This window comes from Mustela lutreola, chromosome 2 (genome assembly GCF_030435805.1).
Source record: "Mustela lutreola isolate mMusLut2 chromosome 2, mMusLut2.pri, whole genome shotgun sequence".
NCBI lineage: Eukaryota > Metazoa > Chordata > Mammalia > Carnivora > Mustelidae > Mustela > Mustela lutreola.
The window spans coordinates 104,421,001-104,438,589 of record NC_081291.1 but is presented as its reverse complement, the minus strand read 5'-3'; the positions used below and the strand labels follow the sequence as shown (position 1 = coordinate 104,438,589).

At 44.6% G+C, this 17,589-nt stretch overlaps 1 protein-coding gene across 25 annotated transcripts in view; it reads right to left on the bottom strand.

Moving 5' to 3' along the window:
* Positions 1 to 17,589, bottom strand: part of KALRN (kalirin RhoGEF kinase) — a 661,891-nt gene that overhangs the window by 402,297 nt on the left and 242,005 nt on the right. For all 25 annotated transcript variants that reach the window (XM_059162890.1, XM_059162900.1, XM_059162892.1 and 22 more), the window contains exon 6: positions 5,614 to 5,736. In XM_059162890.1, the coding sequence (XP_059018873.1) occupies positions 5,614 to 5,736 (123 nt within the window). The remainder of the gene's footprint in view (positions 1 to 5,613; positions 5,737 to 17,589) is intronic.

Sequence of the window (17,589 nt, the reverse complement as noted above, 5' to 3'; positions counted from 1 at the left end):
TGCATATAAACCACCTGCAGGCAACCTGTTAAAAATGCAGGTTCCTAGGGCCCCATTCTCCAGAGATTGTGATTGCCTATGACGAGGGTGGGAGCCAAAAGAAATGTGCATTTTTAGCAAGCTCACTACATTATTCTTTATTATTTAAGATCAATTTATTTATTTGAGAGAGAGCTTGTGTGAGTTGGGGGAGGGGAGAAAGAGAGAAAGAGAGAGAATCCTCAAGCAGACTCCCCACTGAGCACAAAGCTCCATGTAGGGCTCAATCACAGGACCTTGAAATCATGACCTGAGCCAAAATCAAGAGTTGGATGCTCAGCCAACTGAGCCACCAAGGCATCTCTCACTATGTGATTCTTTGAAAAAAATTGTACTATAAAGACAAATGCACACCAGACAAGATAGATCTCTTTTTCTTCCTTCTCCTCCTCCTCCTCCTCTTCTTCTTCTTCATCTTTTACTTCTTTAAACAGGTTCTATGTCTACTAAGGAGCTTTGCAGCTATGGCAGGATCAAATACAGGCTATTTAAACATCACAATTGTGTGTGTGTGTGGTGTGTGTGTGTGTGTTTACACTGGAATCTAGAAACATTATCATTATGAAAAGTGCTCCCTGTTTGAGGTTGGGGAAGTGCTAAAGAATCATGGTTTGGGGATCCCAAGCATCAAAGATCACAGATGACCCCAAAGCAAGGCTTCTCAAATTGGGGTCAGGAGACCTGCCTCAGCATCTTTATTTCTCTTGCACCAGATCTGACTTTCCCTTGTTGCTACCAATTTTGCAATTTTCCCTCAAAACAAAAAGAAAGAACACCACGGGTTTTGCTCCAATTGGCCTAATTTACACACAAATGGCAATACATGCCTCTGGTGAACAAATTATTAGGATTAAAGCAGCTATCAAACATGCTATAGCAGAAAGGATTCCTACTACCCAGCTGCACACGGTTATCACTAATGTGAATCCTCACAGTCATAATAATAGAAAATGAACATCATTTCATATTTTAAAACTCTAGACAGAAGCCATTAGCAATTTATTTTTTTCCCAAAGAACCAGCTAATTAAAACTGTAAATAAGCTGCATTACGTTTGGATTTACTCCTGCGAGTGTCTTTTTCACGAAGAAATAGAACATGGATGGCTACATGACTGTTTGATTGCATAGTAAAGATCAACCATACTTCCATCTGTCCACACTCTCATCAGAGAAGGCCACACTCAGAGGAAAGAGAATTTGTAAGAAAGGATTCCACAGTGACAGGCAGAGTTAAGCAAGAGGAAGGCCTCAGAGAGCTCAAGAAACCTGGCTTTCTGAGGCACTGTAAGAAGCCTGAGAATATTTTCCTACTAGGTTTAGTAGGTAGGATGACATTATTGTTATTGTTATTATCATTGTCATTGCTGTTGTTATTTTGAAGATCAAAAAATCTAGAATTTCCCAGTGGGAATTGTAAAAAAACAAAAACAAAAACTTGTTATGGCAAAAATCCAAAGATCAACCAATTTTAACCTTTTTCTTTCAGAGTTGCTCATGTACCTTACTCAGTAGGGTAACACTCCCCCACTATGTTATGTTAATATTTGTATGTTAATACATACATGTTATATGTTATATGTTAATATATGTATGTTAATAATTGATGGCCTTTATTGGTACCAATCCATTGATAGAACTTAGGAAACTTCTGGCTTTTCTTCCATGATTTAATGATATGAAATTATTTCTCAGCAGTGGTCACCTCAGCTGGAGTGGGGTCTTTAATGAGTATATAAAATTAGACACATGAAAACAAAAACCTGATACATTATAAGTTGGTTGATTTTATTTATAAAACAATATACCTAGAAATTCTTTAATTATGAGTTCTTTGATCCATCGCAGGCCATTAATTACTATCAATAAAAAAAAATGAGCTTTATGCCAGGGTTGACTGTCAATTAAAAAATGTACCTGACTCCTCATTTAAATTGAGTTTCTTTTATTATCCCCTATTATAGCATACCTTACTCTTCAAACATAACACTTACTTGTTTGTAATTATATATTTATTTGTGAGATGATTTATTAAACATCCGTCTCTCCACTGGACCCTCCATGGGGCAGACCATCTCTCTTTTGTTCGCCACCATATGCCCACTATCCAGTACAACAGCTGATCCTAAATTATCTGGGGAATGAATGCATGAAGAAATCATGAAGTTCTTAAGATCTTAAACTGGAGAGGTGGACTGAAAGGCTTTAGGGTACTCTTCAATCCCCTGAGATTATCTAAAAAAAAAAAAATGCTCATATACACCTTAATCTGGGGAGAGGACCCACAAGCTTCCTTAGATTTCTAGGGGTCTGTGACCTCCCCAAAAGATATGGAGTCACTAGCCTATTTCAGCAATGAATACCGAAAGAACTTACTTATAACCTGAAACAAAGCACACTACATGTGCATTTACATGGACAGATTTGTGGGTATATGTATAGGTGGGTATATAATTTCCAAGAACAGAAAGAGAAATGCCTCAGTGAATTTACAGAACAATCCACAATCCCACTTCCCCTGAGTAGTGGATCTTTCTATAGTCACCGGGCTCCAGCAGTAGCTGCTTGCATTCATCCGTTTCTTGGCAGCAACATCCATCACTCAGGCCAGAGAAAATGAGTCTGTAATTCCCTCCTTTTACCTGTTTGGGATGCTGACATCCTTCTTTGTGGAAGTTGCTTTTACTAACAAACCTGTAAACCTACGGGTTAACAAAGGCACAGTGGGAGGCATGTTTATAAAGCACTAGTGCCCAGACAACTTGATCAAACAACCCTGGGATGTCCCTTGCCTTGCCCTCCAGCCAGAGAGGAGAGCCAGCCTAATCAGTCCAAGGAGGCCTCTGCGAGTGGCCTGCCTTCACAGTCGGCTGTGGGAGACCATGAGATGCGCTGAACATGCTAATTGGCTGTTGTATATTAAATCTCCTCTTCTCTCTCTCCCAGCTCCACAAGATATTTCCCTTCAGTAAATTTCCTCCCTTGTTTTTTGTCCTGAAAATGGAGACTTCAGAAGTCAATTTGTCGAGAGAAAGGTTTCTGTTGTGCCATTAACTCCCAGTGATCCATAAGAACAGAGAGGGGCTGCAGAGCAGATCATTCAAAACCAACTGCTCTACTTAGCTTTGTAGTTTCTTGCTTTGAGGGGCTTGGTAGCAGACTTGCCTCCCTAACTACGTTTCTCTTCGCTTCTTATCAAAAATGAGTCTGTCTGGGGCGCCTGGGTGGCTCAGCGGGTTAAAGCCTCTGCCTTCGGCCCAGGTCATGATCCCAGGACCCTGGGATCGAGCCCCGCATCGGGCTCTCTGCTCAGTGCAGAGCCTGCTTCTCTCTCTCTCTCTCTGCCTGCCTCTCTGCTACTTGTGTTCTCTGTCAAATAAATAAATAAAATCTTTAAAAAAAAAAAAAAAATGAGTCTGTCTGCCTTAGGGCCAAGCAGTTGGGTGACATGAAGATTCTGACACAGAATTTGTCAAACTCACCAGGGGAAGCCCACAAGGTACCCAGATAATCAAACTTGACTAGATTTGAGTCCACGTTCTTAATCACCTGTAATCAATTGCTTTGCTCCTCTGTGACTAAATCGAGCAAGGGATGGGACATAATTATAGGAGACTGGTTAGACAGAAATGAGTCCTTACATGCAGATGAAGACCTAAGTCTGTTGTAGGTACAAACTGATAACCAGATCACTGTTGATGTTTTCCCTGCCTGGTCCCACAACCTGTTATTCTGCGGCCACAGTTGTCTTACTCTGCTAATTTCATGATGATTGTCTCCACAACCTCTCCACCTGGCTATGGTTTCCAGGGCTAGTCATCATGGCTGTCGGCAGATACCTCACATTTTCCTCCCTAGCACGTGGGAGGACCACATATCCCCACCCAGCAAGTTCAACGTGGCCGTATGCCTGGTGGTGGCTAACGAGGTGGGATGTGTCACTTCTAAGCAGAAGCTTCAAAGCCAGCTCACATGGGACAGGCAGCAACATCTGAGGCAGCAGCCTCTCCATCCGCCTGAGTCCCAGGGGACTGTGATGAGTAGAGCGCCTCCCAGCCAATGGTGGGCATGTGATAGGCGCAAGAAATAAATCCCTGTTGCTTTATATGAGTGAGGTATTCGGGTTCTCAGTTAACTCAGCACATCTCTATCCTGCACATTTCAAGCTGCAGGTTATTTCCCCAATTAGATTGGGTTATTTCCCCAACTAGACACCATACAACTTAAGGCCAGTTTGTTTCTTCTTCAGTACATGAAGTCTGGTACACAGCATATTTAAAACAACCTGGTAGAAAATGAAATTCTCTTGCTTTTTGGCCTCCATGATCCTCCATGTTTACATTTTTCTAATACTTGCTCCCTTCTCAGCATCGCTGGCTGAAATAAGGTGTCTTTGTGTTCAGATGGATGGGGGGTGGTGGAGCTATTCTTTCGGACAAGGAGCACAAATAGGAATAGTGGGCAGAAGATAGAATGAGGTAAGTTGAGGCATAATTAGGCTACAGGCATTTTGAATACATGGGGTTCAAAGGGCAGACAAGATCTTGAAGAAAAGTCTTGGGGCAACCACGTGGAAAAAACAGAATCCCAGAGTATTAGATTTACAAGTAATCATGGGTTTTATCTGGACTAGGCTCCTACATCACCATCACCACCATCATTATTATCATACCAATATTAACTGACAACCTGCAATGTACCAGGCACAACTCCAACTGATTTTACAATCGCCTCATCAGCTCCTCACAACAACCTTACAAGGTAGCTATTATTTCCATTTTATGAATGAATGAAGAACCTGAAGGCCAGGGAAGGAAATTCCCTATGGCCACACAGCTAGCAAATATTCCTCTGTGAATTCAGCATCACAGAGGAATATTGAACACTCTGCTTAAACACTCTGCAGCCTCGGGACTTCACTAACCCCCAGTGCATCCCGTCTCCCTGAGCCATGTCTTGCCTCCCCCTCCAACTACACTCCCCTAGATGGTCCTGTCTCCTAGACCAACAAAGAGCAATTCTAGAATTATCTCTCCAAAGGCAGCCCTGTCAATATCTAAAGACATCACCTGCATGTCCCTTAAGGCTCCCCTTCTCCAGTATAAAAAGCCCCAATTCACTCAACTACTTCCAGTGAAATGTTTCCAGTGAGCCTGAGGTCCGTCACCATCCCAGCTCAGTGACTCACATATGCCAGGGACCAAAAGATGTGGTTAAACCAGCAGAATGGAACCCACAACTTTCCCTTATCATCCTGTGCTGAGCAAATGCCTTCTACAACCCCAGCACCTTCCTTCCACCAAGCAAAGCAGAGTCCAGAGGCAGAAATGGGCCATAATCTGCTATAGGCATGGCTGGCTGGCCACATGTCCTGCACACAACCCCATGGAATGCTAAAGTTGGCATGTTCAGAGTCCCTCCCGCTTACTCGGGTCTCAAGTCTGTTTCTATCCCGCCCCTCCTCCCATTCCTCCCCTCACTGTCCTGCCTCCAGAGGTGGTGCTGAGAACGCCCTCCACTCACCACGGCGTTCATGGCCCCCCACTCACCATGGAGTTCATGGCCCCCCACTCACCATGGAGTTCATGGCGAAGTGATTGTGCTGCGTCTGGAGGTCTAGGGCATGTTGGTAGCTCACGCCGATCTCTGTGTGGCTCTGGAGGAATAACTCCTTGTTGTGGCTTATCCAGTCAAACATCTAGAGGGGACAAGAAGGTACGCAGTAGTCAGAAGGGCCATGGGCCCAACAGTGCAAAACTCCCAGAGCTACTGGAAGGAAAAAAGAGTCCTCCCGCTGGTGCCCAGTGAGAACCAGTCATTATTCTCAGAGTGGGGGTGGCCCACAGCCCAGTTTCCCAGGAAAGCCCTCACTTTTAGCATAAGGATGCATCATCAGCCTCTGCATTACCATATAGAGCCTATGGGAAAAAGAGAAAATGAGTAAGAATCAGGGAGATGGCAGAAGCAGCTGTTTTATTGTCCCTATCAACTCCTCAAAAGGGCCCCAGGCTTGCTTTGGGGATGGGGCTGAGGGGCACGTGGTGGCTGAATCCATTCCCTATTGCAGTAGAAGAGAGAAACCCTTATTGGAAGCAACAGGGCATCCTAACATGTCCTGTCCCATATCACATCACCCAATAACACACATTGTTGCATTGACTCTAGACTATGCCACCTTTTCTTGTAACTCAGTAGTCTCCCAGTTCCAGGGTTTCTACTATACTCCATCAGGAACCAGAAGAGGAGGATTTTAAGGATAGGCTGAGTTCTGGCTGGCACGGTGAGCACTGAGCTATTTTTCTCCTCCTTAGCTCTGTGCCCTGGTTTTGTTTGTTTGTTTGTTTGTTTTTACCTTTCTCCCAGGCAGCCCACACACATTAAGGGGATGTGACCAGAACCCCAATTCCAAGGGAGGGATTACTCTAAGGGTTATCTATCCTCGGGACATCAGATCTAAACCAATCAATGTAGGACATTTCCCAGCCAATGGGACTGTCTAAGGAACAGGAATGCTACCTGACTCAGTACAATAAAATATGGGGGGACATCTGCCTAGAAGCATCTGGGAAAACAGACCCTACTTCTTAGATATAATTTCTCTCCCTCTGATACTGTCATGGTGATTCTGAGCTCAAACTGTTGCAGTCATTCTGCGGCAGCTTAAGGGTGAAGCCCATGAGAGAGAAAGGGTATAGATCCCTGATTGAGCTTTGCCCGATCTCTGCCTTGTCTCTGGACTTCCTAGTACCTGAGTCAAGAAATCCTCTTTATCATTCAGGTATAGTCAAGTGACATAGCCAGGAAAGGTGTGAAGCCTTTGGAAAAAAGGACTCCTCTACTTGAACTGAGGCTCCGTACTTGGGATGGGCTCAGCTGCAGGGTATAGCATGAAGGGAGGAGCTGAGCACAGGTGCAGGCGGGGCAGTGGCAAAGATGGCACTTGCCTTCCTGGAGGTAGGAGCCCAGACTCATTTATTATTTCCCTTCGGATAGTAAAGTGACTTTACTTTTTCAGTTATAGTCAACCAAAATTTGCAGGACGCCTGCTATGTGCCAGGCACTGTCCAAGGCAATGGAAAAGCAGAAGTGACTAACATGTATGTGGTCCTTGAGCTTCAGTGGGTTAAAGCCCAGCATGGAAAGCAAACAAGGACTCAGATATAGTATTAGTACAATGTGGCATAGGACTTGAATAAAATCACAACTTGAAAAAATCTCTATCTAGATAAAGTCCCATATGTTCTACCAAGCTAGCAGCTACCCTTAATGAAATGAGAACAAGGAAGCGCAGAGAAGGCTTCCCAGAGGAGGTACCAACCTGAGCTGAGCCCTCAGGTAGGTATTAGCCATGTGGAGATGGGAGGGATGTGAGCTCCAGGCAATGGGGAGACCAAAGAAGCAGAACTCAGGGCAGCCCAGTGAGTGGAGAGCTCTGAAAGCATTCCTGTTGTGCTTCTGAAGTCTGAAGTGAGAAGATGGGGCTGGAGAGGTAGCCGGGACAGCCGACCATGGACAGCCCTGGAAATAGGCTTTAGGAAACCTGGACTATATTCTGTGGGCAGCAAGTGGTGTGGAAGGTTTTAAGCCAAGCAGTGAAATGTGATGTAAGCTTTGATTGCAGTGTGGGATGTGGGCAGGAGGGACAGGGAGAAGGGTTAGAGGCTGTTGCAGTAATCCTGGTGAGGGGTGCAGTGAAAACCTGGAAGCCAGGCTCAAGGGTGTGACAGGGGAGTCTGCAAAGCAGGCAGGCTTGAGAGCTCCTAGGAAAGGGATGAAGACTCCTAACTGTTTGGGGAGGGAGGGCGAGGAAGAGCTAAGGGACAGCCAGGAGTCAGGCATGGCACTCTGGGTCCTCGTAGGAAAGTTGCCACCACAACTGCTACCTAAAGAGGAGGTAAGAAGCTGGGATGGGAGACAGGAGATAGTGAGTTCTGTGTTAGATGTGCCAAGTTTGACAGGCTTACGAGAGTTTCAAGCAGAGGTGTGCTGCGGGCAGTGAGGCTTCTGTGTCTGGGGGTCAGGAGAGAGACATCAAGGCTGTGACAACTTACACGTAAGTATAACACCTTCTGAAGGCGAACATGTGTGATCTGGAGGCGATTCTCTTTTTTGAATTCCCCACATCACTCCCAGCTGCCTATCTGGATAATAAAGAAAGGATGAAAGTGTCTCTCTTCATTTCCGGGTGCCAGAGGATGTTTCCGGCTGGGGGCTCCTGCAGAGGCTGGGCCAATATCTGCTGTGTGCACTAGCCTGGGTCAGCCAGCCTCAGTCAGTCTCACGGGGACTTTGATTTTTTTTCCCCTCAATTATTATTAAGGACAAAGGGAAAAAGAAGACAAATGTCCCAGGAGTGTAGAGGAATCTTATTCTGTAATTTTTGGTCTTTAAAATTCTGCCTCTCAACCCCATTTTAAAATAATTTCTCATCTCTTTTCTTCATTGACAAAAGAATCAATAAAGTTAATGAAACTCTGAAATGCCTGAAGTCCGTGGAATTTGTGATTAAAAGCACTCACTCGACATACTTTCTTGGGTATCCCAGGGGCTGAGAAGTGACCTTCCCTGTACTTTCTGTTCGACAAATACCTAGACAAGCAAACCAGCAGTGGAGTTTCTTGCTAGCACCAGAACAATGAGATTGCCTGGTGCCAGGTGGGGATGGACTACAGAGCAGGGATTGCTGGATGGGGGCCAGTTAGGGTGGAAAGGAAGAGAAGGGAACTAAAGGACAGGCAAGAGGAGGGAGCACTGGAGGAACCGTGCACCTCTCTGAATGGGCTTCTTGCGTGATGTCAGCACCCAGGCCATTCAGCTGGATTCTGCCTCCCACTTGGAGCCTCCTGGCAGCTCTCCAGGGGCCAGGGATTCTGGCAAGATCAGCTGTGCAGGAGGCAGTGCTCCAAAGAGGTGACATATCTCTGTAGCTGGGAAGAAAGAAAAAGAGCTACTCTGGGGACCAGACAGTTCCATGTGATATCATAAACCAGAGTCTCTCCAAGGCGCCTATTGCTTAAGAGACAGTCTTGAGTCTTCTCTGGGCCTGAGTCTACCGCCCCATGGTATATGGCTTGCACCCTTATAGGCCTGGTTGTCTGCAAGCATCACGGTCATTTCTGCTGCATTCAGTGCCTCTGGCTATGGAAAGAATGCATGTACATGTATGTACACGTGCACATGTGTGCACTCACGGGCAAGTGTGCAGCAAGCAGGATGAGGTCTCAGCTGGCTCGGCTTGGTTCTGCCACTAACTCCCTATGAGACTGTGGGCAAGTCTCATTTTGGGGTTCCTCCTCATTTGCAAGGGATACATGGTTCCCAGAAAGGAGGTAAGCTCCGATTTGGAAACTTACGAAATATTTTTTTTTTCATTCAGAATAAAATAGTTTTAATGAGTCTCCTGGATCAGAAGGTATGTATATTCATTGCTGCAACTTACGTTTCTAACTTTTGAGGTAAAGAATGACAGTGAGAAAACTGGCATTATTTGATAGCCAGAGAAAGGCAATTTGTTAGTCTCAGCCCTGATATTTGTCTGAGGTGTTAGAGTTCAGAATATCAGTGCAAAAAGCATTGTGTCTGTGCTCTTGGCACTGATGAAATAAAGAGTTAGAGATCAGTGTCCAAAGTGAAGGCAGAAAACTGTTTTTATTCAAGCAACTGTACCCTCTCTAGGGGAGAGCAGGCAAGGTTCTGTGAGGTGGAGCTGGCCCCTATGTTGTTTTGGGACTGCATACTTAGTGGGTCTTTCTGGGCTGGGAGGAGTGGTGATGTACAGTGAGGTGATCTCTGATACAGGCTGTTTCCAATCATTTTGGGGCTACTCTCACAGATTGGGAGGGGGAGTTTTTGACCTTATAAGGTTGGTACCAGAACCACCCTGGCAGCCTTTCTCCATGGTGCAGGGCTATAACAGCAAGGCAAATACATTATAGTAAGTCTAGGGGTGACTGTGGGGCAGAGGTGGAAGAGGAAAGCCTTCTCTACACCTGTGGGTCTCCATCTGTCAGTCCTAAGGTCTTGGAAGGCATAGGCTTCTAAAGTGTAATCTAATGTGTAATCTTGGAAGCCTCCAGGCTTCTAATGTGTAACCTATTTATCATCCTCCTTGCCTCCAGCTCAGGAATTGTCTACTCTACTACTCCCCACCCCCCTGGAAATCTTTCAGGTCAAGGGATGATGGTTCCTCCCGCCATTCTTTCCACTGCTTGTATGTAGCTTCTACGTAACATGTCTATTCAACACTTTCATTGCATCCATCATGACTATTTTATTGATGGGAAACAGGCACAGAGAAGCGAAGCCCAGGGTCTAGAATTCATCGACTCCACACAGCACACATTCACTGAGTGCCTGCTGAACCAGGCACACGGCTGTAGGATGTCTTGTGTCTGGTCTCCCCAGGGCAGTTACCCCCCAAAAGGCAGCCACCAGGGCCTGTGAGACTCCAGAGAAGGTAACATGCTATCCTTCACATAGGGCCATTCCTTCTCCAATAACCAGCCTGCTCCTCTCCCCTCACCCCTGCCCCACCAAGGCCTGGGACAGCTGATTCAAACAGCTCCACGAAACAATAAATATTTCTCAAGAGAAATGAATGCATGAGTGAGCTGGCCACAGGCTAATCCCGAGACAAGCTGGCCTGCCTACGCTCCCTTCCAGCGAGGTCATTTTGTGATTTGGGTTCTCTGGAAGACACTTGAACTAGATTGACACAAAGAGCTAAAGAAAACAAACAGACAAATAAACAAACAAACAAAACTAAAGAAAATATCTCCACAGTAGTTTCAAACACTTTCATCTTTTTTTTTTTTGAGAAGCTACAAATGGCAGGTTCAACAGAATGTAATATAATAACAAAATTCCTCCAAGAGGAAAGAAAGTTCATGTCTAGATAATGAAATTTTACCTTTTTGTTTAGAAACTAACATAGTTTTGTCTCATTAAGAAGATAGATGTTACATGTAAGCTACTTGCGTTTTTATGTTTTTTTTTCTTTCTCCTGCTTTGCTTTTAACTAAACTAAATGATTTTTTTTAATGCTGGCTAAAATTCAGTGAAAATATAAAAATCTGGTTCTTAATATATAAAAATGATATAAAGAATCTATTTATATGCAAAATAGGAAAATAAACAGAAACCTTTTTCCCCTGTTCTTACAAAGATAGGGATGGCTAAAAGGTTATTATTGTTCAGTTCTGTTTTTAATGAAGCATAAATTATTTCATAGAGCAAAGAAATTAAATAAGAATCTTGGGCTTATTTGCCTTCATTTGCCAAATTTAGCAATGGCATCTGATTTAGAGTTTTAACTTTCAAAGCACCTTACCACCTAGTGTTAGTATTTTGTACAGTCTACAATTATAGATTATATTGGTTTTAAAGTTGCTCATACTCAGCTTTGATAAGTTGATTAAGAGGATAGAAGGCAACCAAAGAATTTTCTTTGCCTAAATATGTACATTCCGATGTCACCTGTGTCTCCTTGACTCTGCTTATATACAGGAGTGACCCAGCCATAGAAGTTTATGCCATAACTGTGTTAACAAATCCTTGTTGGTGAACATTGCTATGCCTGGGACATGTGGTGTGTGGTCAATTCAACAACAAGCTTTTATGTGTATTATGGTACAAAGAATAAAGCCTCCAAATACCGGGCTCTAGTACAGATTGGTCTGAGCCTCCATTTCCTTATCTGCAAAATGGGATAACAATTGACACTCTTTGGACCTTAGGGTAATAGTGAGATTCAAATACAATAACAGTTTCATGCTTTAAGTGCTACTCACCTGATAGATTTCAAAATCCATATAATGAGCATATTCTAATATATATATTTCCCTAATGTTTTCATTTAAAGCACAAAATGGATGAAAGGTATGGATTTAAAACTGCAGTAAGTTCACCTTACTGCAAAATCCCTGCAGGCTAATAGAAATCACACCTGCAGCTCAGATACAAACACATCCTCGCCCTACCCTCCCCAAGAGGCATCCCCACAGTGACCACAGGGTGCTGTGAACACAGAGACACCTGTACACCCTCCACCTCCTCCACCTTCACATACACAGAGGAGTGCTGGGGGTGCCCTTGCCCACACAGGACTCAGAGACACGTCCATCCTCTCAGAGTTATGCTTGAGGGCACTGGTGCCCTCCTGCCCTACCAGGACCTCACTCTCTCCTGCCTTGCTTCCAGACCCTCCCTTTCGCACCCTCTCTCCCATCCCCAACTTTCTCACTCTTAGACTCAGTCCCTTTTGCTCCTCATGGTTTTTCACTCAGGAGAGACTACTATTAAAATGCAGCATTCTTGCAGCTCCCCCTGGAATTAGTTGATTGTGGATACAGAAAGAGCTCAGGGAGAAGGCAAGGCCCTTTGTGATCCTGACCCAGGGGCAAGATCCAACCTGAGGTGGGACAAGAGAGGTAGAAAGGGAGAGGGAATGAGAAGTGCGAGGGAACTGAAGACTAATGTCTTCACTTTACAGTTCTGCAATCACTTGAACTCTAACTGATGCTGGGGCATAAATTCTCATGCAAGCAGGACAACACACAAACGCCAGGACCCTTAAGACCCTTCAAGCCTGGTTTGCAATGATCTGTTCTCCAAGGATTGCAAGCTCTCCTGCTAAGGGAAAAAGAGAGCAGAGAGAGAAAAGATAAAGGACCCCACATGTGGACCTAGTTTCTATGTTCCTAGAATTCCTCCTTGGAGAGTTTGACACCTTGCCCCATCTGTATCTGCAAGGCTCGCAGGTCACAGGCATTCAGGGTTCTGAGGGACCATCTCGACACTGGTAAAGCATAGGCAGTTAGGACTTGTGCCCGATATATGTAGGTGTCAACAAATATCTACTGAGGGAGAGAAGGGGCTCTGGGTTCTGCCCGTTTTCCTGTAGGTTTCTGACATGTCAACTGGTGGACTTCCGTATGTTATATAGAAGACAAGCAATTTTTATCTTTCACCATAAATCCAGCTGCTCTAGGGAAAATGGCTCAGCCTGGTTACCTGGGAGACCCTATCACCAAATCAGCTAGGATGCCAAATAATTTCACTGACCCGGCTCTCTCTCTAACCCATAGACATGCTATCAATCTCCTAGCATGTTTCTTAAACTTTTCATACTCTAAATTCCCTAATTCCTAGATCTCAGATCTAGCCTTCTAACATGTTGCTCCCATCCAGAAGAGCCCCAGTTTCTCTATAAAATAGACATATATCCCATCGTGAGTAAGGAGTGAACAAAAACTCTTTCCCCTTCTGCATGCTAATATCCCCATTCTGTTTCCCTGGAGACAGGGGAAGACAGTGTGTGACAACATGTTACAAAATCATGTTGCCTATGGTAAGAACACCCACCGTGACCGGTAAACTCTCTCTGGCCTGGAGAGATGATGGATGAACTATGAATACCTGAGGGGGACACCATCCACTGGGCTTCCCAGAGTTTAATAACTCCTGTAACTGGCACGTCCGTTGCAGGGGTCCTGGCAACTGTGCCAATGAACCTCTTACAAGAGATACTGGTTCCTGTCGGGCATGGAGTTCATAAGCCAGGTCAGCCTCTGCAGCTGCCCACTGCGCCTCCTGTCTCCTTGCAGCTGAGCCGGATTAGTGCAAAGACTGTCCTGTTGGTAAACCATGGCTCCCATATTCTATCGCCCTGAGTAGATGAGTGCGAAATGTCACCCACAGTGGTGGTCCTGCAATCAGAGTGTGTGGTCGAGTCTAAGGAAGCTCCCTGCAGGCGTTGCCTCCATATTTCAAAGCCAGACTATACAAACAGCAGCACCGTGCCTCTTCTTGTCTTGCCTTTCTCCATCTGCCTCTCTCATTCTCACCTTCTTTTAGTGATGGAGCAATGACAGTGTTAACAACATTAACAGCCACTTACATTTGCTGAACGCTCACTATGTGCTAGGCACGATGCCAACTCATTTAATCCTCTTAAAATCATACTCATCGCCCAGATATTAATCCCCAATATTATCCTTTCCATTTTTACAGGTAGGGCACAGAGAGGTTAATTAGTTTTGCCAAAGCCACACTGCTAATGAGCGGCAGAGCTGAGATTCAAACCCGGGAGGCCGAGTTCCAGGGCTGAGGCTCTTAACCCTGCTGCTCCACCTTCCACTGTGCTCAGAGCTTCACTCCAGCCCCCTTTTCTATCACCACCAGCCTTCCAGAAGTACATTCTGCCCCCTGCTGCCTTTGTTTTCCCTCCACCCACTTCCTCCCTAACTCCTTGTAATAGGCTCTACCTTTACTACTGCCTTAAGTCTGCACCCACAGAAAACCAACCATCTCTGCCTTTCTGAGTTCTTCCTTCTCTCACTCCTTCCCTTTGGTCTCTCATCACGATCTGACATGGACCTTTGTGAAAGGGAGTTATGAAACTCCCTCTCTTTGGCCCCTGCACCAGGTCATTTTCAGGGGCAGGCCATGGGCTGCAGACATGCCTCGCTTCCCCCTCCTGCATTCCCATGCCTCCACCCCCTGCCTCCCACACACCCATGGAATTCTCCCCCAAGCGCCAATGTGTCCACACTCACGCTCCTCCCAGACACCTCATGTCTCTGCCCAGCAAAAGCAATAGAAACACTCTCAGTTTGAAAGCTGACCAGTCGTCCAGTCCTACACTGATCTATCCAAACGTGCCTCCTGCTCCTCTCGCTGGCCCTTTGAGACCTCCTTTCGTGTGCCTCACACCCTCACTGTGACAGTCTCCCAACTTGACCCTAAGCCCTCTGCCTTTTATTCACCAGGCTTTGCCCACCTGAAAATCCATCCAGGCTCACAGCCTCAACAACATGAGTAGTGCTCCCCATTTCATGCACCAAGCTGTACGTGAGGTACTATACCAAGTACTTGAGTGGATGACCTCATGTAGTCCTTATAATAAGGCTGCAAAGAAAGTATTATTCAATCCATCTTAAACATGCTGAAAAGTCAGTACGAAGAGTTGCAGCAGATGGCCAATGATCCCACAGCTTGGAAGTGATGGGGATGAATTTAGAATCCCAGTGTCCATCTGAACCTAAATCCCATGCAATTTCTTCTGTTCCAGGATTCTCTCTAAGCGTGACTTCCCCCATAAAAGACAATACCAAGTGTGTGCTGGGCTCTGTACAATGAGCTTCATAGCATCATCTTAGTCCTCAGCCCTTGGAGCTAGTGGATGCCATCATCACTACCTTTTCGTAGTTATGGAAATAGATAAACAACTTGGCCCGCATCACATAATGAAGACTCAAATGAGGTATACTGAAGGCTCAAATCTAGATCTGCATGACTCCAAAGCCTATGCTTTTAAACCCACTATCAAACTGTCTCCCAAATATACACTTAAATTTTGGACTACTCTTAGTGGCTTGACTCAATATGAATATCCCCTTGCAGCATCTCCCACTACTGTGCCTTTTCCATGAACTCTTACCTTCCTCTGACATCCCACATCTTCACCCGATTCCCCAGATCCCATTCGTTCTCTCTTTCCTCAAATAACTCTGAAATATGCATTTTCCATTCCTGCTGCTACTCACCCCCCAACCCCTCCTGCCTATATTACTGCCATTGCTTCCATACTGGTCTCCCCAGACTCTAGTTTCTCCCTTATACCAAGCTATCTGCCCCCACTGGGTTCACTGCTCTCATATACTGCTCTACCATGTCATTCCTCCAGTCAAAACACACATGCGTGTACAAACACACCCAGTTACTGTCATCTACAATGCAAACAAAATCCAGTCTTCTTGTTCTGGCATTTAAGGCACTCCCTCCCTCCTTGTCTGGTCCAAATCTGCCTTTCCCTATTATTTCATACCATTGTCCTACACCAGGCATGCTTTCCAGCCATGTGCTATTCACTACCATGCAAATACATCATTCCGTGCTCATTGCCACCCCCATATTTGTGTTCACATCTTTCCCCCCATGAAATGCTCCACACCCAAATATTCAAATCATTCCCATCTTTCGAAATGCAATTAAAGTGTCATCTCCTCATAATGCCTTCTTTGACCAGCTGAGCCCACACTGATTTCTTTTTCTTCCAAACTCACTGTTCCAGTGTCTCCTGCAGAAGTTCACAAACCTAATTCAAAACTATCTGAAGTGTTTTTGTTAAAAAAAAAATATATATATATATATATATATATATATATATATATATATATATGGCTTCCTACACTTTACTCTGAAGATTCTGATTTAGCAGGAGCTCTCTAGGTGATGTAAGCAATGGTTTGTGAGGAGACTTATGGCCTATCCACAATAGGGTAGCTGGTATCAGACTTAACCCTACCATCTATAAACTATTTGAAAGCACAGGTCAATAACCAACACAGACCAAACACCCATGAAGGAAGAGAAGTACACAATGGAAGCCCTTTCTGGAGCAGGAAAACAGGAACTCAGTGGAGAGCAGCAGTCTTGGTGGATATAAAACAAACAAACAAACAAACAAATAAAAACAAAACGAAGGGGGCGCCTGGGTGGCTCAGTGGGTTAAGCCGCTGCCTTAGGTTCAGGTCATGATCTCAGGGTCCTGGGATCGAGCCCCGCATCGGGCTCTCTGCTCAGTGGGGAGCCTGCTTCCTCCTCTCTCTCTGCCTGCTTGTGATCTCTCTCTGTCAAATAAATAAATAAAATCTTTAAAAAATTTTAAAAAATAAAAACAACAACAAAAAAAAAACAAAATGAAGTTTAGAGTTCAGGGCTGGTAAGGTGGTTGGAATTTCAGTGATAGGGTATTAGGGAAGAGGGAGCTAAAAGAGGGAGCTAAATAAAAAAATCTTCATTAAAATTTCCTTAAGGTCTTTGGTGAAATCCCAAGTTATGACATGTAAGGAGAAACTCCAGAAAGTCTGCAGAGAATGGCTGTGGAAAGTGAAGAATACTGAGAGCTGAACAGAAATTTTAGATTATACAGTGCTGGGGAAATGTTGGGAGCTCTAATACAAACAGTATGAGAAACACTGGTGAATGCTCTGGGCACTGAGTTGGGTCCGCAGAAAGACCAGGATATAAGGATAAGAACCACATCCTAAGAGCAAGAAGGACTGTACATTAGGATTAATGAAAAGATGGAAGTGGATCTGTCATAGCAAAGCCTAAATCAGGGCTCAGTGGGATCAAGATCTGCTAGTAAGTTAACTGCATTCCAGAACAAAACTCAAAGTTTGGAGGAAGGTAACCTAATCTGGAGTCTCTACAGCACATCATCTGCAATTTCCAGTACACAAATTACCAGCCATATGAAGATGCAGGGAAGACTGACTGACAACCAAAAAAATAAAAGCCAACATAAATAGACCCAGAGATGACCAGGCTATGAATTAGAAAGTAGCAATTTCAAGACAATCATAATTCACATCTTAAAGAGAATAGGAGGAAAAGGGACAAAATGAATTAAAAGATGGAACACTGAAACAGAGTCCAGATTTCTGTTTCTTGTAGCCAAAAGCATCCAGATATAGTCACATGTTTATGATGCTTAGTACAATTATTTTTGTTCAATTAGTGAGTACCTACTGTATTCCAGACATTG